This window comes from Bombyx mandarina, chromosome 23 (assembly GCF_030267445.1).
Source record: "Bombyx mandarina strain Sakado chromosome 23, ASM3026744v2".
In the NCBI taxonomy this organism is placed as follows: Eukaryota; Metazoa; Arthropoda; class Insecta; order Lepidoptera; family Bombycidae; genus Bombyx; species Bombyx mandarina.
The window spans coordinates 18,607,136-18,633,931 of record NC_143229.1 but is presented as its reverse complement, the minus strand read 5'-3'; the positions used below and the strand labels follow the sequence as shown (position 1 = coordinate 18,633,931).

Here is a 26,796-nt window from a genome sequence, read left to right as displayed (position 1 = left end):
TTTTACGCTATCGAGAACGTTAAAAACTCACACTAAGCACGCGGTATCTCTGCTTATCGATGTGGTCGCGTGCATGGTAGTGAGGTCATTTCCAAGGGATATTCTTGGTAATGTTTTTTTTATTATTCTCCAGCTGAAAGAAGAGCTCAGCTGAGCAGGTCCAGATCCAGGTCAGGCCTCACGGGATCGATGACTACAAGAGAATTGACTAAGTAAGTCGCTTAGTAACTTTTTTTTGTCTTTCCCTAGTAGGCAGACGAGCATACGGCCCACCTGATGGTGAGTGGTTACCGTCGCCCATGGACTTCAGCAATGCCAGGAGCAGAGCCAAGCCGCTGCCTATAACTATATACTTTACTATTTACTTTTACTATATAACTGCCTATATACGTTGACATGCTTTTATTGGCTCGGTGTGTACCTAGTCAGGTCATAAATTCTGTCACATGTTTAATGTAAAATAATTGAAACAAGTTTATTCATTATGTAACCATTCATATACCAAAATGAACTTAACAAAACATAGATTCTTATGACACTAAAGTTTATTCAAAATGACCTCCGTGATTTTGAATACAGGCCTTCAATCTGCGCGGCCAGTCGTCTATCGCAGCACGAACGAGGTCCATGTCAATATCGGCGGCTGCCTTAATCAAGGATGTCTTGAGTGACTCCAAATTGGGATGAGGCTTTGAGCACGCCTTTTCCTCCAAGTGTTGCCATATCTTGTAATCTAACGGATTCAAATCTGGACTGGAGGAGGGCCAGTCTTCGTGCCGGATGAAGTCGACTTCACGCGCCGCCAGCCAGTCTTGTGTGCTCTTCGCTCTATGAGCTGGCGCCGAATCTTGTTGGAATACCCAGTGCCTGTTATTGAACATGGTATGAGAAACAGGTTCCACAAGGTTCGTCAGGACTGTATTTTGATACACAACTGCATTCGTTTTTACACCTTTCTCACAAAAATGTACCTCGGTTAAGCCCCAATAAGAAACTCCCAACCATACCATGAGCGAGGATGGAAAATGACCTCGTTGGACACGCGGAATACGGTTACTCGCTTCTTCACTACTGTGTGCGTACACCTTATCATTTTGTTTGTTGTAGCTCTCTTCTACGGTAAAAATTTTTTCATCCGAAAAAATAATTTCCCGATGTTTTTTTCCCGCGTACCGCTTCAACAAAGCGCGGCATCTCTTCAGTCTCAGGTCCATTAGACGAGCATTCAAACGATGTCCTGTTTTTCTTCGATATGTCCGAAGCCCAAAGTCTTCATTTAACACCCTTTTCACCGTGGTTCTGCTTAACCCCATCTGAAGGGCCAACAGTTTCTGATTACGTTTGGGATTTCTTTGAATTCGCGCCTTCACAGCTTTTATCACTGCTGGAGTCCTAACAGACCGAAGGCGACCACTTCTTGACCTGTCATCTACACTAGAGTCTTCATTGTATCGTTCGATGGTACGATAAACGAATCTTTTGGTTATATTAAAATTTTTCAGTATGTTAAAAATTTTAATTGGCGCGTAACCGCAACGATGCAACGCAATAACTGCAACACGGTCTTCTTTAAGCGTCCACTCCATATTTAAAAATAAGTAAAATTCTAAAAGTATACATTTTTATTTTCATGAACAATTCGAAATTCGAATTCAATAAACTTTTTTGTGGCCAGCATTCTAAAAGAAAAGTTTTTACTGTGTGACAATACTTATGACCTGACTAGTTATATTATTAAAGTCTGATTACCCCCTGTGTATCTTAACATAGTGACGTATATTATTAATTTACTGAATATTTTAATAATTGACTGAATTTAACAATTGTCCTAGTCATAATTTTGAACTTTTAATTCTTTCTTAAACTTAAATTTGTAATTGCTGTGAAGTAGTCTAATGGAACTATTCATTCCACACACAGACCCTACTGATACAATAATGTCAGATCAAAGGGTAGGATGATTTTAAGTGCGGGGAATGAGTTACGGTGGATCTTACTAATAGTTAATCTTCTTTTCCAGCGAATTATTAAGCAACGCGTGATAACAATTGCCATCCGAACACCGAGTGATATTTAATAAAAAATTATAATAATAACAATAATAATATGTATTATTAATAAATCATAATTTTTTAAACGCCAAGCTAGTTAATTGTTAGTTTTGTAAGCGCAATGAAATGCGAAACGTCGTTGGACAGCGAAGTGGTTAAGACGCTGCGTCTCGGTCGCTCATCGCGCTATCTCTCTCGCACGCGCTGCCTGACATTTGGGATGACACTAGATGCATAGAGATTGTTTGTTTACTTACGTATTCGCTAATTAGCTTATGGGCTATTCCAGCTATGCGCGGGTAGGTCGGCTCACGGGTACAGCCTTAGAGATTTTTTTAACACTAGCCTTGGCAAGAGCAGTGATTTGCTGAATCTACCGCGGGATCGGAATCGCGACTCATTGAGAAGATCCGGCGAGTAACTCGGTGGCTATGTCTATCGGTACATCGAGATATCGTCTGTGTTCAATTCGGATTAATAATGTACTGTTCTTGCTTGCTAGCTAGACGTTTGCACGTTGGAGGGTTTGTGAAACAAACAAAATAAATTTATAACTGCCCTCGTGCCTTTTAAATAAATTGTTTAAATCATGCAAACCGTTTCATAAAACTATCAAACAAACATACAAATAGTTGTCTAAGTCGCACTAAAAATCTATGAATTTCAACAAGTTTGTTTTTTTGTCGGTACTTAATTCTTATAATATGCGGGTAGGCAGTTTATTGTTAATGAAGTCGGGTGTTGTTACATTGCGGCGTTTGGACGTGCCTTGTTGAATTTAACGATTTTTTGTAACGATATGAATTTTTGAAGCAAATAAAAAAATCGATGAACACGTTGGTCATTGTCATTGTCAATGTCGATCGCCGAAGCGACACAACAAAACGATCGATACGATGCTTACTGATACTTAATATTAAAATTCCAGATTGAAGCTGTGATTTTTGTTGTTGTTTGTATAATAATTCTGCTAACGAATTAACGGCCTTATTCTTTATGTGTTAAGATAGAATTTTCGATTGCTTAGCGCTGTAGATATTTATATATACATATATAAATGTTCAGAATAAGGATATCTCGTATACGTAATACGTTTTTCGGTATTTCGTATTGATTATACAATAAATTTAACTTTTATAATAATATACATTGGGGAGCTTAACACGCGACATTTATCTTTGTAATTAAAGGTGCGTTTTATTTGGTATATTAGCATCAACAGTTCGATGTTTTTAATTGAACTTAAATTAAGCTACTCTGTTTAAATAGCAGAAGATAATTTTTTAAATGGCTCTCCTGTAAATTTACAAAAATTTTGCAACAAATAGCATTTCACCTCTCCATATATGTTATTATGTATTTATATATAAGAGGTATTAATTAATGTGAATTTGCCGTAATTTCTTTTCTCCTAACTCCGACATGTTGTAACGGAAATATTTTGAACACAAATTTCGATACAGTTATAATAATATGAAAATCGACGGTAGGGTTGCCGATTGTAATTTTTTTTCTAAATATAAATAATGAAATTCACGTTATAAATAATATATAAAATAAACGGTTACAAAATTTCATATGTGATATCCTCGTTTTGTCTTTTACGATAGACATCGAATTTTGTATTTACACGAGGAGCTTTGTACGACTGGCAACCCTGAAATAGGCATCGTCGTACGCGTCCGTATTAATTAAATTGAATAATAAAATAAAACTAATAGTATTCGTATTAGTTTAATAAACTAATATAACGCGACGTTATACAGTTAACCCTCCTATAACACGGTAGATACATTCCTACTATGGAGGGTAGAGGTAAGTATCTCAAGGTGGGTGGCGCATTTACGTTGTAGATGTCTATTGGCTCCAGTAACCACATAACACCAGGTTGGCTGTGAGCTCGTCCACCCATATAAGCAATAAAAAAATGAGTACTGCGTGTTATAAGGGAGTTCTTTGGGGTATTTTTCTTTTAGTGTTATAGTGGAACCGTGTTGTAAAATACCGTGTTATAGGAGTCACCTATACGTGTTTCGGAAACGTTTTTTTTTTTTGGTAGAAGCAAGAAATAAAAAGGTATACTAAAAAAAATTAGGCTGTCTGTAAAGTCGCTTTGCGGACGATAGTTTCACGTGATAACGTCAGTAGCAGAACTATTCGAACTGCTAGCTCTGACGTCACGCGAGAAGAGAGATAAACGTGTCACAAGCCTACGCTTGGGCCGATCGTGCCTCTCTATCGCTTGTTCCGCGCTCCCGCTTGCACTCTCAGGCGGAACGTGACACTTTTTCATGCGTGCAGTCGGTCTTCAACGATTTATAAGACGTTATCACGTCAAAAAAGTGCATATGTGAACATTATAACTGCATTTACGGTTTTTGTTTTCACGTTAATTATCGTCACTAGATAGTTTGTTATACGGTCGTTTCGAATACACGAATATTTGTGGTCACCACAGTGATTGATTCGGTCTTGTTTATACCTAGACGTTTGATGAAAGCGCGCGAAATTCATTATTTCAGAACAAATCGTAAAAGCGGTTTGTATTTTCTCTATGATTCGTGAAGACCTATCAAACTATACGTGTTGAGAGGCGAATAAATTGTTTTGGTCGTTTATAAAAATTTCCGTCTCTGTGGTACTCTTCGGAGGAGAGATCGAATGATAAAATCAAGGTGATTCAGTCGATGTATCATTTTTACTTTAACGCATCCGTTGTAACGCGCACTCATGTAATTTTAAAATCGTTTTTAAAATATAATTATGGAGGGTAGAATTAAGAAGCACCGTCTTGTATAGGGGACAAGTTGATAAAGTGTCCGCCTGTAAATAGCAAGTTGTTGTTGGAAGACTCACCGACATATCGCTAGTGTAGGAAGTGGAAATGATTTGATTTAATATTTTTCGTGATTTGTGTAGGTAACTAAAAAATATGCAGTAGGTATTTAAAATATGAACTATTTATTTTTATTGCTTATCACGTAGGAAGTGTTTCTTACCAGTCTTAATTTAGTATCCTACACTAATAGTTTATGACACTGTGTTCAAAATCCTTCCACTTGCTACTTGCTACAGTGGCGCCATCTTAATTTGCTCCTTTTCAGCGAACACTTTTTAATACACGGAGATGGTGCTTAGTTCTACCCTTCATAAACTTAATGTACAGTCTGGTTGACGTATCACTGATTGAGTTCATTTTTTTTTGCGCTGTCACCGTTGGACAATCAAAGGGAATGTAGCCCATACGGCCAACTCTTATATTTTTAAGCCGAAGTCATCGTCTGCTTCCGCTAAAAAGTCAACTGATATTGAATGCAATAAATTAAACATAAAAATGTCAGTAAAAAGGGTGGAATTTGAAAAGGCCATATCGAGGGATGAAAGGCTATTTATTTTGTTTTAAGTGAATTTTCGGTTAATAGGCGACATTTATCTTTATAATTAAAGGTTTGTTTTATTTACTACTAGTATCAACGATTCGGTGTTTTTGATTGAACTTCAATTATGTTTACCACACTTAAATAGCTGAAGTTTTTTGTCACAATATTTTTTCCAAACCCTGTCACGAATGTCGCTTATACCAAATATCCTTTCACCCGTCGAAATATTAAATTTACGTAATAAAATAAATCTAACATGAATTTCTTTCCCGCCATAATTGTATACGTCAAAATTGACGCATAAACCAGACGTCAACAGTAGGGTAGTCTGTAATATAGATAATATGATAGTGTAAGGAATATTGGCGCGTTTTTTTTTTTAATTTTTAATCTACTGAACTCAATCAGCGATGTGTATTTTTATATAAAATGTTTGTGTATCGGTTATCGTATGTAGTTATGATGTAATTAAATAAGAATTTTGAATGTAAATATATTTTTGTAAAATGTTACATTTTTTATTATTAATAATAAAAACAAGTTTTTTTTTTTAGAACTGTTTCTGTTGTTTTATTTTTAGTTTTTGTTTTTGTATGCGAGTATTTATTGGGTATGAAAAAGTCAAAGCAAGAGTTTCTTGAAAATAGTTGCTCTGCTAGTGCGTCGAGCCCAATTGGATCGTCTATCTATCAACCCACAGACCACTTAACACCAGGTAGACCGTGAGTTCGTCCACCTATCTAAGCTGTAAAAAACTTCTTATGCTATTTGAATGAAGTAAACCTTATTTGAAGTTCGATTAAAAACATCGTACTGTTGATGGTGAAAGGAAGAACACCTCTTTGTACAGGGAAGGCATGATTTTTTTATTTTTTATTGCTTAGGTGGTTGGACGAGCTCACAGCCCACCTGGTGTTAAGTGGTTACTGAAGTCCATATACATCTACAACGTAAATGCGCCACCCACCTTGAGATATAAGTTCTAATGTCTCAGTATAGTTACAACGGCTGCCCCGCCCTTCAAGCCGAAACGCATTCCTGCTTCACGGCAGAAATAGGTAGGGTGGTGGTACCTACCCGCGCAGACTCACAACAGATCCTACCACCAGTAATTACGCAAATTAAAATTTTGCGGGTTTGATTTTTATTACACGATGTTATTCCTTCACCGCGGAAGTCAATCGTGAACATTTGTTGAGTACGTATTTCATTAGAAAAATTGGTACCCGCCTGAGATTCGAACACCGGTGCATCGCTCAACACGAATGCACCGGACGTCTTATCCTTTAGGCCACAACGACTATGGTACAAGACCGCACGGGAGGTCACCAATGCGGTGGATCGACCAAATTAAAACTGCAGTATGAGTCCCCTAAATGCGTGCAGTACAATGGCCTCGAGCAGGGAGAGGTGGCGGAACATCGTGAGACGCATCAAGTCTGCCCCTTCCAATACTACATGACGATCACGACCACTCTATCAAGAGTGACACGATTGAGAAGAAGTTGTTATATTAAAGAGGGGTATATATATATAATACAACAAAAACCTGGCGCACGTATCCTCCATTGAAACAGATGGTGAACATAAAAATAAATAGGTATTTTGAAGTCATCGTGGGCTAAAGGATAAGACGTCCAGTGCATTCGTATCTAGCGATGCGCCGATGTTCGAATCTCGCAAGCGGGTAGGTACCAATTTTTGTAATGAAATACGCACTTAACAAATGTTCACAATTGACTTCCACGGTGAATGAATAACGTCGTGTAATAAAAATCAAACCCGCAAAATTATAATTTGCGTTATCACTGATGGTAGGGCGTCTTGGAAGCCCTCACAGGTAGGTATGACCACCTATTTTTGCCGTGAAGCAGTAATGCGTTTCGGCTTGAAGGGCTTGGGGCGGGCTGTAAAAACCGAAACTTAGAACTCACGTCTCAATTGGGGTGACGTCATTTACTTTGTTGATGTCCACGGGCTCCGGTAACCACTCAAAACTAGGTGGGTCGTGAGAGCTCACGTGAGACTACCCTTTTAATCAATTAAAAAAAAACATTTCTGAAACCTCGTGCGATAAACGATCAGTCAAAACGCACAAAAAACAGTGTGGGGTAATTAATTTAAAGCCCTATATGACGTAGCAACGAAGAAGTTTGGAAACGCAGCGTCTCCAAATCGACACTCCAATCAGTACCGCGACATTTCAAATATATCTACAATAGCTATCTTTCAAGAGCGATCTTATTCGATATAATATCTGGATGATCAAAACATGCGTCCAGGCAAGTGGGTGTAACTTGGCAAGTCTTTAGGCCCCGCCTTTAATTGATATCATTTGCTGGTTCAAATTCGTACAGGCCGGCGATACGCTATGATTCCGACGACACTTAGGCGCCGTTGTAAGCGAGCCCGTTAAATAATAGTGTTTATAATTGTATACGCGGAAGTATGAAGCGATTTTGTAGTCACAAGATCCATTAAAATATATCTAACAACAAAATGGCTTCTGGCGTGATTGGATCTACAAAAAGACAGAAATACACTGATGACAAACGAGTGAGTTAAGCTACTAAAACCATGACTAATTTACATAATAGATAGCTTACCTACCTACCTACCTAATCGTTGCTTAGGTAGGTACTTAAAGTTACCGCATTACAGTCATTTGAAAAGCAATTTCCGAACAATTGGCAATGAATCCACAATTCTAAATGAATATTATTTTCAAAATGTGTACCTATTTTAATAATGTATTTTAATCCTGTTTTTAAGTTCAGTCATTTGTTTCCCTCGGCACAGGGAACCCTGTTTTTAGACCTTTGATTATAAAATTGTTAAAAAATAAAAATAAAACGACCATCAACTACTTATAAAATTTATTTACAATAAATATTTTACATAAAAATATTAGGAACTAAATAACCGTTAGTCTTATTTATAGATGAGCAAAATAAATTAATGAGAGAAAAAAAATGTGAGCATTTTTGTAATTAATAATACAATGTAGGTACTTAAACAACCAATGAGGTGGGCTGAAGACCTGATCAAAATAGCTGGTAGGGACTGGATGAGAAGACCGAAAGAGACCGAAAAGAATGGAGTGCATATGAAGAGTGCATACTGGTGGTAGGACCTCTTGTGAGTTCGCGCGGGTAGCTACCACTGCAGTGAAGCAGTAATGCGTTTCGGTTTGAAGGGCGGGGCAGCCGTTGTAACTATACTGAGACCTAAGAACTTATGTCTCAAGGTGGGTGGCGAATTTACGTTGTAGATGGGCTATGGGCTCCAGTAACCACTTAACACCAGGTGGGCAAAAAATATATTAAGAAACCTACACTCAACATTGGTTGAAGAAGAATACAATGTATTCATTAAATCTACAAATTGAACAAGATAATTCTCAATGGCAAATATAGCTATGGACATGTCTTTATCGCATGAGAAATGTCCCGTATTTTGAAACACCCTTAATTTGACTTCATTGGCTCAAAGTATTTTGTCAAAGTTGTAAAGTCTTAAAGTTGTAAAGTATATTTCCTCTTCATGCCACAAATTATTCAATACCATTGGCATTTCGATTTCGTGATTTAAGGCATTAAAAATCATATCGATCAAACCGAAATACGGATTTATTGTTGTGTTTTGTTCATTGATACACGTGAACACGTGTTAGATGCGTATTTACCTAGGATAGTGTGTACCAGGTATGTATTTACCTAATATAGAGTGTACTAGGTACGTACCTACCTAGTATAGGGTGTACTAGGTACGTATTTACCTAGTATCGTTACTTAGAATGGTAACAATATTACTAGTTGATCTCTTTAGACAGAGCCTGAACTATACAACGGAGTCTCGCCAAACTGTTGACACCACAACTGCTGCTGTCTCCTGAGGAAGAAATCCATCATTCAATTAAGCACCAGATCGTAATGGCGTAAGTCACAATTAACTGTACATCGCTCGCTCTGCTCTTCGAAGTGCGGTTTTGTTGCAGAAATGGACGGCTTAATGTTGGTTCTTATCAGTGCTAGCTCAGGTACACTACCAATGCAGCAGCAATTCATTTAATAACCGACTTAAAAAAATGATGAGATTATATCGAGGGGTGATAGGGCTTAAGCGACATGTTTGCGACTTTATAGAAGAGCCGTTTAAAGCTTAAAATTTGGAAAAAGTATCGTATCTAAAAAAACTGCTTTAGCTATTTCTATGGAGTAAACGTTACTGAAGTTCAAATTAAATCATCGAATTGTTGATACTTAATACCGAATAAAACGCATCTTTAATTACAAAGATAAATGTCGCTTAAACCAAATAACCTTTCACCCCTCGATATATTTGTAGAAAAAAAATTAAGTGCCTTACTTCAGATCTGATGTCATTTATTCTTTGAAAGCCAATGTTTCTGTTGTGATTCCATATAAATTTCATCAAGTTCCGATAGGTACTTTGGAATTTACTCTATTAATGCATAATATGACTTCGACAATAAATCTGCACTGCTGCAAATAAGCACGTGTCAGGTACGTAAATTAAGAAAAAACTACTGTACAATCTGAAGGCTGTCATGTCACTGTCAAATACTCGACAAATAAGGCACCGGGTCACCTGCCCATACGTTTCACAACGCCACACACACACACACACACCAACAAACTCACCACTTAAAAACGGCCTCTCCTTTTCCGCCTTCGCCTCCTTAGCTTCGTACTGTGTCCTTACGACGTTCACTGGTGATTCTAAATAGCCTTTACACTTCTCCGACTCTAGCTGTAAAAAAAGAGCAAAATCTACATTAATATATTTAAATCATAATCGAAAACGTGTTTACGATTTTCGTCATTGCACTGTGTATTATTCGAAACATCGACAATAATAATAAAAATGTAAATAATAAACGTAACAGTAGTTTTAGTTCGTCGTGGCCTAAAGGATAAGACGTCCGGTGCATTCGTATGTAGCGATGCAACGGTGTTCGAATCCCGCAGGCGGGTACCGATTTTTCTACTGAAATACATACTTATACGGTGAAGGAATAGCGTCGTGTAATAAAAATCAAACCCGCAAAATTACAATTTGCGTAATTACTTGTAGTAGGGCGTCTTGTGAGTCCGCACGGGTAGGTACCACCACTATGCCTATTTCTGCCGTGAAGCAGTAACGCGTTTCGATTCGAAAGGTTGGGCGGTCGTTGTGTTGTAAAAACGGAGGCCCTAGACCTCATGCCTCAAGTTGCGTGGCATAATTTACATTCTAGATGTATATGGGCTAAAAAAACTTGTTCACGTCTCGCAGAACGAAATTCGAAAGACAAAAACTAACCGCTTGAGCTCCCAATACGCCTGATCGGATAAAACTCTCACAACGGTGTGATCAAAATGATCAGAATGATCACACACACTTCGTTGTGGAAGTCCTTATTTAAATCCGTGTTTTATTTAAAAAGATTAAATCTACACCAGACCCGCTTAATTCTCAACACTAATCTGCACGACTAGTGTGCTTAGTGCGAGTTTTTTAACGTTCTCGATAGAGTAAAAGTTAACCCAATTTTGTATGCAGTTGGAACAGCGCCCCTAGCGGCAAACGTACGCAAACGATTCCATTCCATACACGAATATGAGTTAACTTTTACGCTATCGAGAACGTTAAGAAACTCGCACTAAACAGAGAACTCAGTACAATGTCGTAAGTTTTAAAACGAGATACGCGACGCGCTGAAGATATATCTAATATTAATTTTAGTGTTCAGTACATGTTATTTCAGTAGACGTCACGGCTAGTCGGCTTCGTTGAGCGAAAGGGCATTCTAGCCCTGATTTGCCATCAGATATCAGGGCTGAATTTAGATAGATCTAATCTTTTGTGTGTTGTAAATAATGACCATTGAGATTTCTATTTTCATTACTATTCTTAGTTTAATGATGACTAATTTTTAATTAAGACGGCTTAGTCACGCGTATTATTGTCTTATATTAAATATAAGTCGTATATTAAATCGACTTTATAATTTATTTAAAAGTGAAGGAGAAATGTGGTATATGCAAAAGTTTTAATACAACTTTAAACGCGGACTTTATTACAAAGTACATAAGCATCAAATTGTCATGTCAACTAGAAGACTATTGAAATTAAAATCGTCTGAAAAAAAAGATTGATTTGTTGACCTTTAACCTTTGGTTATACGATTCGTTTTCGTTTCATAATCATTGTCTGTAAATTTACCAAAAATCCTTTTTTTCTTGTCCACAACAAGAGTTCGACGAATTAACTAATCCATAGACATAGCCCACTGAGTTTCTCGCCGGATCTTCTCAATGGGTCGGGTTTCTGATCCGGTGGTAGATTCTGCGAAGCACTGCTCTCAGTAGGGCTAGTGTTAGCAATTTCTATCAGATTGAGCCCATGAGCCCACCTATACGTCAGAGCGTAGCTGATATAGCCTCTTAGGTTACTAGCGAATAGATAGGTTAAAGAAAAAGAAGGAGAAAATATGGCTCGGAGCCGCTGAATATAGTAGAACTTTCTTGCCTATGCCTTATTTATATAACACACAATGAAATTTCATTTAGATTCTTATTTGCATCATGTAGAACTTTGATGCAAAAATACTTAACTATTACAACACATTTATAATTTTAATTGTAAAACTATGAAATGTAAACACGTGCTTCGTAGACAACAGAACAGATTAGATTGGATAATTTAAAATAGAAAATAGAAATCCTTTACAAAACTCTACTGAAATTTCATTTCGGGTGACTTCGTTACGCGCCAAAAACGACCAGCCACAGATTATACACTCTAATACACAGCTATTGACAATGTTTGCTAGAATTATAAGATATAGAATTAGTAACCGATGAATTCGCTAAAATTTCGCAAAATTTAATTAATGTATAATATTGTGAATTCGCTTGAATTGAAAAAAAAACTTATAATTTTTTGTTTTCTTATTTCTATCCTCCCCTTCATAGATTATACACTTAATATATTTGAGACTCCCCTTCATTGTTTTACGTATTACCAACATTACAACGAAAACACTAATATACCAACATTGAAATAATAGAAAATTTTAACAAAAAAGAAAACCGACCTCAATAATAACAAAATCAGATTCTCATTTAATGTAGTCGAAGTGAATTTAATATGCATCATTAATGATAACTCAAATACTATTTATTAGTCAGATCTAGTCAGAACATTTAAATGGGACCATACGAGAAGCAGTAACTTTGAAATCAAAAAGTATCATCAAAATAGGTTCACCTAAAAATTTTCCTTACTTTTGGGAATCAGTTAAAAATTGCTCTAAACTTTACAAACCTTCACGTTAGATTAGTTAGTTAGATTATTTATCTAGGTAGTTTAATTTTCATTTTATTTACTTATTTAATATTAATTTTATTTACTTATTATTTATTTAATTTTATTAAAATTTATTAAAATTAAATAGAAAAGACTACATGACAGAATCGATTTTATTTCATTACAATCGTATACCTAATGCAAAAGATATCTTAATTTATAGACATTTGTAATTTACTTTTACAGTGTTCTAAGTTAAAAGCTATGCTGAAAATGCTGCAAATACTAACTACGCTGTAAACTCTGTCAGTCTGTGATGTTTACACAGCCAAAATACCGATTGCTATGAAATTTGATAATAAGGAAACAGTTCAAACCCTAGAAAAGTGTATAGGCTACCTTTAATCCTAGTTTTTTCTACGCGATTTTAACTGCCGACGGAAAGCTGCTAGCTATAACTGGATAGAGAAAACAAGAGACAATAAAAAAAACTTCACCATTACCCATCGCCGGCAATCAAATCTATATATTACATTACCGATTCCGTTTTTGATACTTCGGCCGCGGTGTCGCGATGTTAATTCCCCATTAATTCACGTCCACCCGTTATTTATCGCTACACGACCGTCGGTGAATCGAAATAGAACTGTAGAGATGCGCAGTGAATCATTTTAATTACCAGATATATACGTGGCCCGCGTTCAAATCTACAACGAAAATTTCGCTGGCCTGTTTGAGTGCGTGTGTGTGTTTGTGTGTGTTATTATTATTTTTTGTTTGAAAACTATCAGAATACGAGTATAGCGCGCGATAATCACAAGTTCCGTGTTCACGGACGTGTTTTTTTTAAGCGTACCATAAATAAGGTACAGGATCTACTTATAGTAGAATTATTTTGTCCGTGCAGTTTGGGTCATAAAAAATCGGAGCGGTGAAGCGAGTATTTCGCTCTCTCTTCCACTCACGAGCCTTATGGACGGACATAGTGATGCGCATTATTGTTGTCGATAAGTGTCGATAGTGTATTTAGTTTTGTCATTTTGTGAGTTAGTGATTAAAAAAAAACACTAATCGAACACTTACAACACATATCGTCGCAGCTAGTTAACGAGATCGGCAGAAATTAACACTTTGTAACTTTTCGGGATCTATTCTTATTTCAGTGAAAAATTTTTGCACATTGTTGATAACAACACGTGCCAATATTATTTTGAATAAATTCTGCCGTTTTGATACAAAACAAAGGAGTAACCATTGTGTCACTAAAGAAATTCAGAGAACGAATGCATAAAAACACATTTCTCTTCGACATAATGTACTATAATTTGTAGGTAAGTACAAATGACTCTTAACATAACAATGTCTCACCACCCTTCGTATACTACCCCGCCGCCGTGCACCTGTCTTCGATGACTCATTTGTTTTTATCGATAATGGCATTGCGCCCGCGCAACATGCTCACCGCCCTAGCCGGGCTATGTTTTATGACCCAAACTGCACGGACAAAATAATTCTACTATAGTACTATAGATGTCAAGGTCTCAAGTATAGTTACAACGGCCGCCCCGCCCTTCAAACCGAAACGCATTACAGCTTCACGGCAGAAATAGGCAGGGTGGTGGTACCTACCCGCACGGACTCACAAGAGGTCCTACCACGAGTATTTGCGACTGCGTATTTCTTATACTTTATGGTTCACGTGGTAATAGACAATGGAGGTTCGATCTGTACAATCACTCGGTCTTCGTACAATAAAAACGCGAGATTACATCGTAACAGTTATTTTAATTGTGTTTATGAGTACGACGAGACAATAAATAATAAATAACTGAGAAATACTAACGCACGGTCACCCGGCCCCCAATTGGGTTATGAATTTGCTTGCCTATCTGCTATCACGGAGCGAAGGTCAGATTAAAGATAAATTACCAACACTGGCTTAGCAATGGCAATGCGTCGTTGAATCTATCATCGGATCGGAATCGCGACCTACTGAGAAGATCCGGTGAAAAACGAAGTGGGCTGTGTCTATGGACTAGACTGCACGTCGCATTCGTTGAGAACGATGACGGGTGCATGGAGAGCCCTAAAGTACCAAGAGTGGATCCGGGGGATCAGAAATGAGATGGTGTATGTAATGTTGATTGAAGATAGCGGCAAAGGCTTAAAAACAATTCGTAAAATCATTTGGTAACCACATAGAATTCTTAATGTGTCAATACAGATTTCCTAGAGTAAATGGTTTTTGTCCATCATCGGACCAGAACCACGGCACTGGGTTATGTCGTCTTCTAAATGACAAAAATTAACTTTGACAAGACGAAATGCGCACATCGTCAATGTAGTCCAAGTCAATTAAACATGCATCATTAATGATGACTCTAAAACTGGTAGAATCTTGATAATATTTAAACTGGATCACACGTGAAGCGCCAGCCTTCAAATAAAAAATCGGTTCACCCGGAAAAAGTTCTGAGTTAACAAATAATACAGAATAATTCATAATTTCCTAGTTTTTTGGAAACCTGTTAAAAACCCGATAGCATGTCAATAAGAGATTTTCAAATGTCTCACCACTGCGGCGGCTCTTAACGCTGCCTGTAACCGTTCTATATGCTGTATCGCTGCTCTGAGGATCTCCAGCTTCGGGAGACGGCCGCTTCCAGCGCGCGCTCTGACCCTGAGCTCCTCAAACGCCGCGTTAACCTATGAAGTAGAAAAGCAATTAAGACCACAGTCGTGGTTTGATTTTGCATTTTTAATGCGCTTTTATTAGCTTCAGACGTATGTATTTAACGGAATCTTTGAACATGATTTTGACCGCCTAAAAACGTCGGATTAGCTCGAAATTTGGTATACTTATTATGGACCGATGACAATTCAATAGTAAAAAAAATAATGAAAAAAAATTAATAGAAAACGCTTTTTTACAATAAAATAAGTTTTTCTTACACTATTTTTAATTCAAATTTATTAAAATTTATTTTCTATTTTTTAGTTGGATTTTCTATAAAAGCGTATTTTGTCAATTTTTTTAAACTATTATTTATTTACTGTAATTACATTATTACCGACGTTGTATAAATACTTTCTGACTGACTAACTCGGTGGTGCAGTAGTTAGCGCTCCTGACTGGTGTGCCGAGGGACGCGGGTTCGATTCCCGCATCAGGCAAACGTTCGTGTATCTATGTATATATTTAAATGTATATAAGTATGTATATCAGTCTCTGGTACCCATAACACAGGGAGTATAATTATTAATATACCTAGTGTTTAGTACGACACGGTAGACTTAAGTGAATCTGTCGAATAAAATATAATGTACTAATCATTTCTGTTCAGATAATTACCAGCACTGTCTATTTCTGTTGTTAAACAGTAATGCTTTTCGTTTTAAAGGACGGGGCAGCCGTTGTACTGTAAAAACTGAGAACTTAGAACTCACGTCTCAAGTTGGCTGCCGGCATTTAAGTTGTTGACGTAACGTTTATTGAAAACAAAAAGTCAAATTAACTTTGGATATATGTATTTCGTTTTTTTTTTTTAAATACATTCATTGACCATCCAACGCCTAGAATTCGCACATGTTTTGAGAGTTTGGCGTTGCGGTCGCCGCCTGACTCAGTCACATAATTTTCTTTGAGAACGCTACAAGTCCACTCCTCTGTAGTTCGATTCGTACTAAAATAGAAACGTTGTAAACATACAGATTTTACGACGCACTTCTTAATAACGCATAAAGACTGAATTATCGTATCTCACTGTTTAATATCATCTTTTTCTTTCCTTAATATTCCAATCGTTTTGTAGTTGTTTTTTTATTTTAATTATGATGGCAACACGTAAATCTGTCATTTTGATAGCTCTATGCGTTCTGTGTTGTTTTTTTTTTTATGTTGGCTAACTTAGTCATATTTATCTATGTTGCTTTGTCCATATTAATATGTTCTATACATAGAGGTAAAGAACATCATCTTGTATAGGAGACAAGTTGAAAAAGTGTTCACCTATAAACAGCAAGTTATTGTTGATAGACCCACCGAAATAACGCTAGTGTAGGAATTGGAAGTGATTTGAATATAGCAGTTTCAAACAGAGCGAAGTGTGCTGGACTGAAGCGATATGTGGTGGTTTATGGCCTCTCCTGGCTGAGCCTTTGCTCGCCCACCTGTCCTGGTAAAACTGGTAAGGCCTCCGGGGCACCAGTAATACTTTAATGCTATCAAACAAAAAAAGGCGCTGTTTTTTAAATCTATCCGCTTGCTACTGTGGCGCCACCATAATTAGCTTCCTTCTCAACGGACACTTTTTCATACACAGAGAGTGATTCTTACCTCTACTTTCTATATAAACAGATACAGACAGACATAACTATGGAAGGTAAAAATAAGGAGCACATGTCAGTGTATTAAAAACTATTCGTTGAGAAGGAAACTAATTAAGGCGGCGCCACAGTAGCAAGTGGAAGGATTTTAAAAACAGCGCCACAAACTACCACACTTCACTTCAACCAAGTACACTTCGCTCTGTTCAAAACTGCTATATTCATACAATTTCCACTTCCTACACTAGCGCTATTTCGGTGAGTCTTCCAACAACAACTTGATGTTTATTTTATTTTTTTCCTACCTAAGCTGATGCTCTTGAAACTATTTTAGCCTAACCCTAACAAGTAGGTGAGCTCACGGGGCTCAAACCTGACGACGTTGCTAAGACTAACCCTAGCAAGAGCAGTGTTTCGCAGAACCTATCACCGGATCGTAAACGCGACCCACTGAGAAGATCCGGCGAAAAACTCAGTGGGCGGTGTCTGTGGGTTAATTTACTCCCAGAGCCCTTCGTTGCAAGCGACGGTAGCTGTTTACAGGTGGACACTCGAATTTATAATAGAAAGTGGGGGTAGCTTAGTCATGAATCATTATAAACACCGTCCTGAACAATTGTTTACACGCGTTGGACTTACAATCAGGGCTCTGAAACTGCGATACTTTAAGACGACTATTTTTTTGTATGGAAACTAGCGACATCTCGTAGCGGGTGCCCCTAAACATATATATTGTTAAAGTTAAGGCATTTAATTATTGTATAACTAAACACAGAAAATAAAAATTAATAAATCATTCAAGTCGCTATTTGTTATTTTTAATACATCAATGTTTGTTGTAGAAAATTTACAAAATCCTTCATTAAATATAAAATATAGGATAGGTAATATGTTACTGCCATCTACCGGAGCAATGAGAAACTAATCGAAGCGAAGCCATCTAGTGGCCGACGCCCGTAAACATTTTTGTTGAGTACTTGAGTTGCTTATCTATAACTAATTTATGTGTATTATCTACACTTACAATAGTTAACCAACAACGTCAATATTAAGGATACAGTTAACTTTACCTATTCTTAGTTAATTAAATAGTAATATTGCGCCGATGTATATATAAAATAAACATGAAAGAAATATTTCCATTTCCAAAGATTCAAGATGACTAATTGGACGTAGTCGAGAAATAATGTAGAGCAATAAATCGAATGGATTGTCATATTTCGTTTTTTTATTGCACTGTGTCATGTTTCTTTGTACCAAATCTTTTTGTTGTTTTTTTTAAAAGAAAATCATTTTTTCTTACACTATCATATTTTTAATTCTAATTTATTAAAATTGATTTTTTATTTTTTAGTTGGATTTTCTATAAAAGCCATTTTTTTTAGTTTTTTTTAACTATTATTTATTATATTTTTCCTATTTTACTTAAATTTCAATTTTTTTTTTTTTTAAATATAGAATTGTCATCGGTCCTTAATAAGTATGCCAAATTTCGAGTTAATCCGACGTTTTGAAAGGGGTCAAAATCATGTTCAAAGGGTCCGTTACATACTAACATACATACGTCTGAAGCTAATAAAAGCGTATTAAAAACAATGGTCTCGAATCTGCGACATTGGGAACATGGCCCGCGCATCACCGAACCACAAGGGCATTCTCTTAAAATTCTCCAAAGTTTATTTTAATATCAGTTAAGTGATCGCCGAAATGTCCCTCTCCCTCCCCAGAGGGCGTCCTATTAACTTTTAAATGCTTTTAAATGGAGTGCACTGACAACTTAAATAGTTACAGAAACATTTTTATTGTCAACCGTACATTTTAGAAGGGGGAGCTTGTATATTTTTATTCTAAACAAGCGCGAACTGTGATAAGGAATACTTTGATTGGTGATTTTTAAAACTGATTATTTTTTTCCTACCTAAGCTGATAGAATTGAGAGGCTATTTGAGCGTAACCATAACTAGTAAGTGAGTTCACGGGGCTCAAACTGGAGCGATGCTAACACTGACCCTAGCAAGAGCAGTGCTTCGCAGAATTTTATTGCTTAGATGGGTGGACGAGCTCACAGCCCACCTGATGTTAAGTGGTTACTGGAGCCCATAGACATCCACAACGTAAATGCGCCACCCACCTTGAGATACAAGTTCTAAGGTCTCAAGTATAGTAACGACGGCTGCCCCACCCCTCAAACCGAAACGCATCACTGCTTCACGGCAGAAATAGGCAGGGTGGTGGTACCCACCCGCGCGGACTCACAAGAGGTCCTACCACCAGTAATTACGCAAATTATAATTTTGCGGGTTTCATTTTTATTACACGATGTTATTCCTTCACCGTGGAAGTCAATCGTGAACATTTGTTGAGTACGTATTTCATTTGAAAAATTGGTACCCGCCTGCGGGATTCGAAGACCGGTGCATCGCTCAACACGAATGCACCGGACGTCTTATCCGTTAGGCCACGACGACTACAGATCTACTACCGGATCGGAAACGCGACCCACTGAGAAGATCCGGCGAGAAACTCAGTGGGCTGTGTCTATGGGTTAATTCGCTCATCGAGCCCTTCGTCGCAGGCGACGGGTTCGACGAGGATGGTGACCGGTGCTTGTGGTACCTAAAAGCACTGTTAATGGATCGGGAGGATCCGTAATGACGTGTTTAGGGGGACGTCGACTGTTTACCATTCGGTCTACAGGATCGGGTATGCAGTTTCCAGCGGCCACGACAAGACGGTTCTCATGTCGTGCCGCCTTTTCAAAGTGGCGTAATGATGCCGACTGTAGATACTTACTGACCGAGTCAAGTTCATCATAGAGATCCACGTTCCTCAGGAACCATGGTGCTCCAACGGCTATCCTGCAAAATCGGGATTGAATAACCTGAAGGGGTTTCAAGTTAGTAAAACAACTGAGAGACCCTTTTTATAGGGAGACCTCTTAGAAGGTCCCACACTTGGGGGCGCACGGGGTATGTGGGATTAGATGATACGCAAATGTTTGAAGCGGACCTCAGAGCCATATTTAGGGCCCTACCCACTAAGCGACTAGCACTCTCGCCCCAGTGTCCGATCTCCCCCGAGGTCCGAACCTGGGCAGGGTAAGGATATTACCGCGGTCAACACTACAAACAGACGCGCAACTGATCCCCAAAACCCCCCGCCCAACGGAGCCTTCGAAGCGAAATGACTTTAGAACGTCGCCCGGCTAAACGACGCCGCTGGTGTCCCGGGATAACGCGCTAGGTCAGTATACTCAGTGAGAGCTTTTTAACGTTCTCGATAGCGTAAAAGTTAACTGAAATGTTAACTTTAACGCTATCGAGAACGTAAGAAACTCGCACTAAGCACACAGGACCAACCTATCGGGTCGGGCCACGACACTCCAACCAGAGAATACATGGCCAAAGAATTAAAGGTTTTTAACACGCTTTAGTATGCATTGTACACATCGCACATACGGTTATATAAAGTCACTTAAGCAATTTTTGTTAACATCAGTGTTGTTATCACTGAGTATGAGAAAATACATTTTTTAATAGTTATCAGTGAGACGAGAGAGTTGTTTGCTTTTACTGATCAAGTATAAAGTTGTAGTTTAAATATTATCATTTTATTTCTATAGCCTAGAACTATATAAGAATTGTATAATAAGATGTTGAATTTCTCATCATTTTTCCTGAAAAATTACATAATCTGCATAAGTGACGTTATTGCACCGCATGTGCGCGATATGTATGTTTTTTTTTTATTATAGCTTAGATGGGTGGACGAGCTCACAGCCCACCTGGTGTTAAGTAGTTACTGAAGCCCATAGACATCCACAACGTAAATGCGCCACCCACCTTGAGATATAAGTTCTAAGGTATCAAGTATAGTTACAACGGCTCCCCCACCCTTCAAACCGAAACGCATTACTGCTTCACGGCAGAAATAGGCAGGGTGATGCTACCCACCCGCGCGGACTCACAGGAGGTCCTACCACCAGTAATTACGCAAATTATAATTTTGCGGGTTTCATTTTTATTACACGATGTTGTTCCTTCACCGTGGAAATCAATCGTGAACATTTGTTGAGTACGTAATTCATTAGAAAAATTGGTGCTCGCCTGAGATTCGAACACCGGTGCATCGCTCAACACAATGCATCAGACGTCTTATCCATTAGGCCACGACGACTTCAGATGTTTATAAGTAGAAGTCATTACCATCGACCTCAAGTCGACCGATTTACTTGAAAATTTGCACACACATCAAGGTCCGATGATGATATAATAGTCCTATGAATTCACTCGGACTAGTAGTCTCGCAGTAATCGAAATTCGACTTTAATTAATTGAAATTATAAATTTGAACATTGTTATGGTTCCGTTGTCAAAGACAATTAAACTTCTATAGTCACAGATTTCGCCAAGACTACACTATAGACAAATAATATTAAAGATAAACAATATTAAACTATTCTCAATTTGACCACAGATTTTAAGCAATAATAAAAGTTTGATAGTAAAGGAAGAGTATATATATATATGTGTGTGTCAAATACATGGTAGTGTGTGTAACGTTTTATTTATTGATTTAATGTATATGTCGAGGGAGATACAGATGGAACGTTTTTAAAAAGTGTGACGTCAGCATTGCTGACGTCACGGTTATTGCTTTGTTGACGATGACTCATGTTTGGGCTTCCGAAACAAAACTTCACCAGAACTTCACAATAACTGCGTATATTTCACGAGAAGCGTGACAACGTTCAGAGAGATCCGTACTGTACTACGGCTCGGACACGAATGAATCTGCGCTTTTTTTTTTTTTTTTTTTTTTTCCTACCTAAGCTGAGAGCCTTGAGAGGCTATATCAGCGTAACCCTAACTTTAGTAGGTGAGCTCACGGGGCTCAAACCTGACGATGTTGCTAACACGAACCCTAGCAAGAGTCGTGCTTCGCAGAATCTACCACCGGATCGGAAACGCGACCCACTGAGAAGATCCGGCGAGAAACTCAGTGGGCTGTGTCTGAGAGTTAATTTACTCGTCGAGCCCTTCGTCGCAAGCGACGGGTTCGACGAGAACGGTGACCGGTGCTTGAAGTACCTAAAAGCACCGTTAGTGGATCGGGAGGATCCGAGATAACGTGTTTTGGGCGACGTCGACTGCTTTCCATTCTGTCCGCAGGATCGGGAATGTAGTTACCGGCGGCCACGATGAGAGGGTTCTCGTGTCGTGCCGCTTTATCGAAGTGGCGCATGGACGCCGACTGAAGATACTTACTGATGGACTCTAAGTCCAGGTCGTCATGGAGGTCGACGTTCCTGACGAACCACGGGGCTCCGACGGCTATCCTGCAAAAACGGGATTGAATAATTTGAAATGTTTTTAGGTGTATGCGGGCCGCGTGAGCGAACACTACACTTGCATAGGTCATGACGGGGCGTATGCAAGTTTTGTAGAGTGTCACCTTATTTCTAAGGGACATTTTACTTCGCCTACATATCATCGGGTAGAGACGTCCTAGAATGAAGGCGGCACGGTCGCGTACCGTCTTAATGTGGGGGCGGAATGTCATCCTACTGTCGAGGGTGACGCCTAAGTACTTGACCTTCGGGGCCCACGGTATGGGCTGGTCGAACATGAATCTGCGCTAGACGCACGGCCGTATTTATAGGGCTTGGTACACGTCAGCGTGTTTACAAGTTTTGACAGGACTGTTTTTACATCAATTTCTCATCTTAACAAACACAGAGTGAATAGTTGATGACCAGATTATCCGATTATCACATTGAATCATTATTATTTTTATAATAGGTAGGTAAATAGTCATATTTGCGCCGACATATATATTATTAATGCATTATTTAAATAAAATATTAGCATTCTGCACTCTTTCTCTATATTCTCTACAAGTGTGGAAAATTTCATACTCCTCCGTCCGCGCAATTTTCGTAAAAACGGGGTACAAAGTTTTTGCTTCACGTGTTAATATACAGATATCCTGACAGGTTAAAAAAAGATCGTCGAAGTCGAAAAAAGAGGTTGTACTGTATGAATGCAGTAAGGAGCTTTTTTCTTTTCATTTTACTTTTAGATGATGTAAAAAGGTAAAACTAAGAAGAAATTAATGATAATCATTATTTTTGTGTGGATTCTCCTAAATAAATAAATAAAATATAAACAAACATAAACCGTATTGTTTTAAAATATAAAAAAACACTCACAGGAAAACCTGTAAATAAATTTGTAATATAAAAATGTTGCCAGAATTGAATACATTTAAATTCCCGGAAATTCTCAATATTAATTCCATGTAATCCTTCGTACGTGACAGACGGACAGAGAAACTGTATTTATGTAGAGTTAAGAGGTGCTCAGGGGATTAAAGCAGTTTAATTATGTAACTTTACGTTGGCGTTACAAGGATTTTACATTATACTTGTTTTTATTATTTAGGGTTAGAATGGGAAGTGAAGTATCTTGAGTGATGCACCAATACCGTTATAATGACGAATCCGTACTAGAGCTAAGAGTTCAAAGTAGATTTATTAAGAGAGTTAAGATCTATATTTAGAGTAATCTCTCATCTTTCGTTTTTAATCTTGAAATACGGCTTAATTTCGCTTTTACTAATTATTGTTTGTCAAATATGTATTACTAATCGTGGATCGCGATTCCGATCCAGTGGTAGATTTTGCAAAGCACTGCTCTTGCTAGGTCTAGTGTTAACAAATTCGTCAAGGTTGAACCCATGCCCTCATCTACCCGTACCAGCGAATAGGAAGAAAAAAAGAAAACAATCGTCGTGGTATAGATAAATTTGTAAATTTTAAGTCAAGAATTTCAGTTGTTTACTGTTCACTATCTACTCGTGGGTTGTGTTAATGGAGGAAATATGATTGGTTGTTCTTGTAACTATATTTAATATACTATGTGGATGTATTATAATGTTAGTAAACCAAATAAATAACAATAACTTTCGTGATGAAAAAAAAAAGTTGCGCGATTTTGTTTAGTTTCAATGGCCGAAGGCAGATGCTAACAGGCCCCATCTAATGTAAAGTTCTAAAGTCGCTTAGCCAATCACTTCACTAAGAGGACTCTTTTGAACAACGCTTAAATGTATGATGTAACAGCGTAGGACTGGATATAATCTTACTGGTGGTAGGACCACTTGTGAGTCCGCACGTGTAGGTATCACCACCCTGCCTATTTACACCGTGAAGCAGTAATGCGTTTCGGCTTGAACGGTAGGGCAGTCATTGTACTGTAATTAAAATAACTGAAAAAAATACGCTTTTATAGAAAATCCAACTAAAAGATAGAAAGTAAATTTTAATAAATTTGAATTAAAAATAGTGTTAGAAAAAATGATGTTATTGTAAAAAAGCGGGTGCTTTTCAGGTATTATCAAAATAACCCTTCTACTCCTATCCGTCCATAAAATATTTATAACTACTGATACCATGCACCCCATGGTTTTTTTTACAATAAAATCATTTTTTCTTACACTATTTTTAATTCAAATTAATTAAAATTTATTTTCTATTATTTAGTTGGATTTTATATAAATGCGTATTTTGTTAGTTTTTTAAACTACCTATTATTTATTTTTCATTTTTTAGTTGAATTTCAATGTTTTCAATTTTTTTTTAAATATTGAATTGTCGTCGGTCCTTAATAAGTATTCCAAATTTCGAGTTAATCCGACGTTTTGAAGGGGGTCAAAATCATGTTCAAAGATTCCTTTACATACATAGTAACATACATACGTCTGAAGCTAATAAAAGCGTATTAAAAACTGAGACTTTAGAACTCATATGTTACGGCATGTTTATGTTGTCGATGTCTATAGGCTCCGGTAACCACTTCATATCAGGATATCTGCGAGCTCGTCCACCCGTCTAAGCAATAAAAATTAAAATAAAAGAATAAGTTTATGCATACATATATTTATTGAACACGATAACAATAGCAGAAAGAAGGCCAAGATTCTTTGGTCTTAATGCGGTGAAGGCAGAACTCATAAGAGACCACAAATAGAAAAAGCGCGTCTTTAAAAAAAAACATGGAAATTAGCAGAAATCGTGAAGAGTTGCGTTGTGTATAGTAAAACACATATTCGAAACATGATTCAAAGCACGTAAACTCGTAGCGAGCTACACAGAATTTCATAAACTTCGTGCAGAGCACCATATCTACACGGAGGAGTATCGAATTATTTAAATACATTTCCAAACAGAGATGCGACAATTTAGAAAAGTTGCTCGTAACAGGCCTCTTTGAAGGCCCCAATTCATGATTCCATCAACGCAGCCCAGGATAGACTGAGCTGGTGTAAGATCATCCAGGAAAAAGTTATTCAGAAACCCCTCATACTCAACTACCGTTTTCAACCTTATTATTATTAAGTCTTATTCCAATCTGTGAGTTTTTTTTATGAGCGTTATACTATCTATAATCAGTACTTATACTGTAAGCAGGTAAGGGGAAATTTGAGAGTTTTTTTTATTTATTTGAACTTCATACTGAACCTAAATATTGTATACTCTTTTACCACATTCCGCAGACTTACTTTTCTAAGTCGTCTTCTTTCACGTAATGTGGCCGCTTTTCGTCTGTCGACAGCGGCAGTTTTCCTCTTACAAGCCTTGCAGGCCCACGCGAGGCATCTCCGGCTCGGACCCAGCACGTGTTGAACGTGCTCTTCACTTTCAAAATTATCCACGTTTTTACTTTCTTTTTTAACTTGGCAGCACTGTCCTTCGTTTTTCCTGTATTCTTCGTACGTGTAGTTCATTTTTTTTAAATAAAAAACTATACATACAATTATTGGATTCTATTCGAGCAAAACAATGTTTAATTTACTCGCCAATTTTACAATTATTTTAAAAGGAAATCGTTGTTTCTGTGTGTTTTATTGTTATTGACACTCAATTGATATTTACGATTGAAAAAATTTTGGCGGTAAATTTTGACACTTCAACTTTTTCACTAATTCGTTATGACTTCTGACATCTTTTTTTTTTCGTTTTTATTTTTGTTGTTTGATGTTTTGTAGACGCGCTTCGTTCCGCGTCGAGTTCGCTACTGAATTCGAGGGGTGTATTTATGTTTAGTATTCAAGAAAATATGCTTTCTAATAATAAACGTGGCAGCGACGCCGTTGAGAGATGACAATTTATTAACGCTTATATTAAAATTGATGCCCGCAATATATTTAGTTTTGAATTTGTAAGACTGAAAGCGTCGAGACGTTTTTATTTGAGTGTCTCGTTTACGGAAAGAGAAACGAAATGTGTTTTTTTATATTTTTTATTGTTAAATTATTATTTTTTTGTCTCATTTAAAAAACAATGTGTTTGGAGTCGCGCGTGCTTAAAGATCAACGCGTCCATTGCTGCTTTCGAATACATTGGAGACCGCACTAAATACCATTTCCTATTTTACATGTATTTCGTTTTTATTTCAGACTAGCTGATCCGACAGACTTCGTACTGCCTCAATTGACAAATAAAAGACCAAAACTTTGGTATAAAATAAATTTAAAACAAACAAAAGGAATCTATCCGACGAGGGACACATCAAAGGGATTTTTTTTTTTTTTTTATTCACTTCCGAGCATTTTCATGTTTATTCACCTTTCAAACCTTTTCTGGACTTCCACAAATAATTGAAGACCAAAATTAGCCAAATCAGTCCAGCCGATCTCGAGTTTTAGCGAGACTAACGAACAGC

The 26,796-nt window shown here is 37.4% G+C and overlaps 2 protein-coding genes across 10 annotated transcripts in view; one reads left to right on the top strand and one right to left on the bottom strand.

The window, feature by feature from the left end:
* The window catches only part of dia (diaphanous related formin 1), a 67,837-nt gene extending 61,856 nt beyond the window's left edge, over nt 1-5,981 (top strand). For all 9 annotated transcript variants that reach the window (XR_016325138.1, XR_016325134.1, XR_016325135.1 and 6 more), the window contains 2 exons: nt 134-212; nt 2,021-5,981. Coding sequence is in view for 4 of the 9 variants with exons in the window: in XM_089737289.1 (XP_089593415.1) it covers nt 134-212; nt 2,021-2,042 (101 nt within the window). In the remaining 5 variants the exon portion in view is untranslated. The remainder of the gene's footprint in view (nt 1-133; nt 213-2,020) is intronic.
* A 2,321-nt stretch (nt 5,982-8,302) lies between these two features.
* On the bottom strand, nt 8,303-26,160 carry nau (myogenic-determination protein nautilus). Its single transcript, XM_028183489.2, has 4 exons — nt 25,634-26,160; nt 15,320-15,451; nt 10,096-10,204; nt 8,303-9,322 (listed from the first exon to the last, which is right to left on the bottom strand). Exons 1-4 carry the CDS (start codon nt 25,856-25,858, stop codon nt 9,243-9,245), a joined length of 546 nt encoding a protein of 181 aa, XP_028039290.1. The 5' UTR covers nt 25,859-26,160; the 3' UTR covers nt 8,303-9,242.
* Between the last annotated feature and the right edge of the window lie 636 nt (nt 26,161-26,796).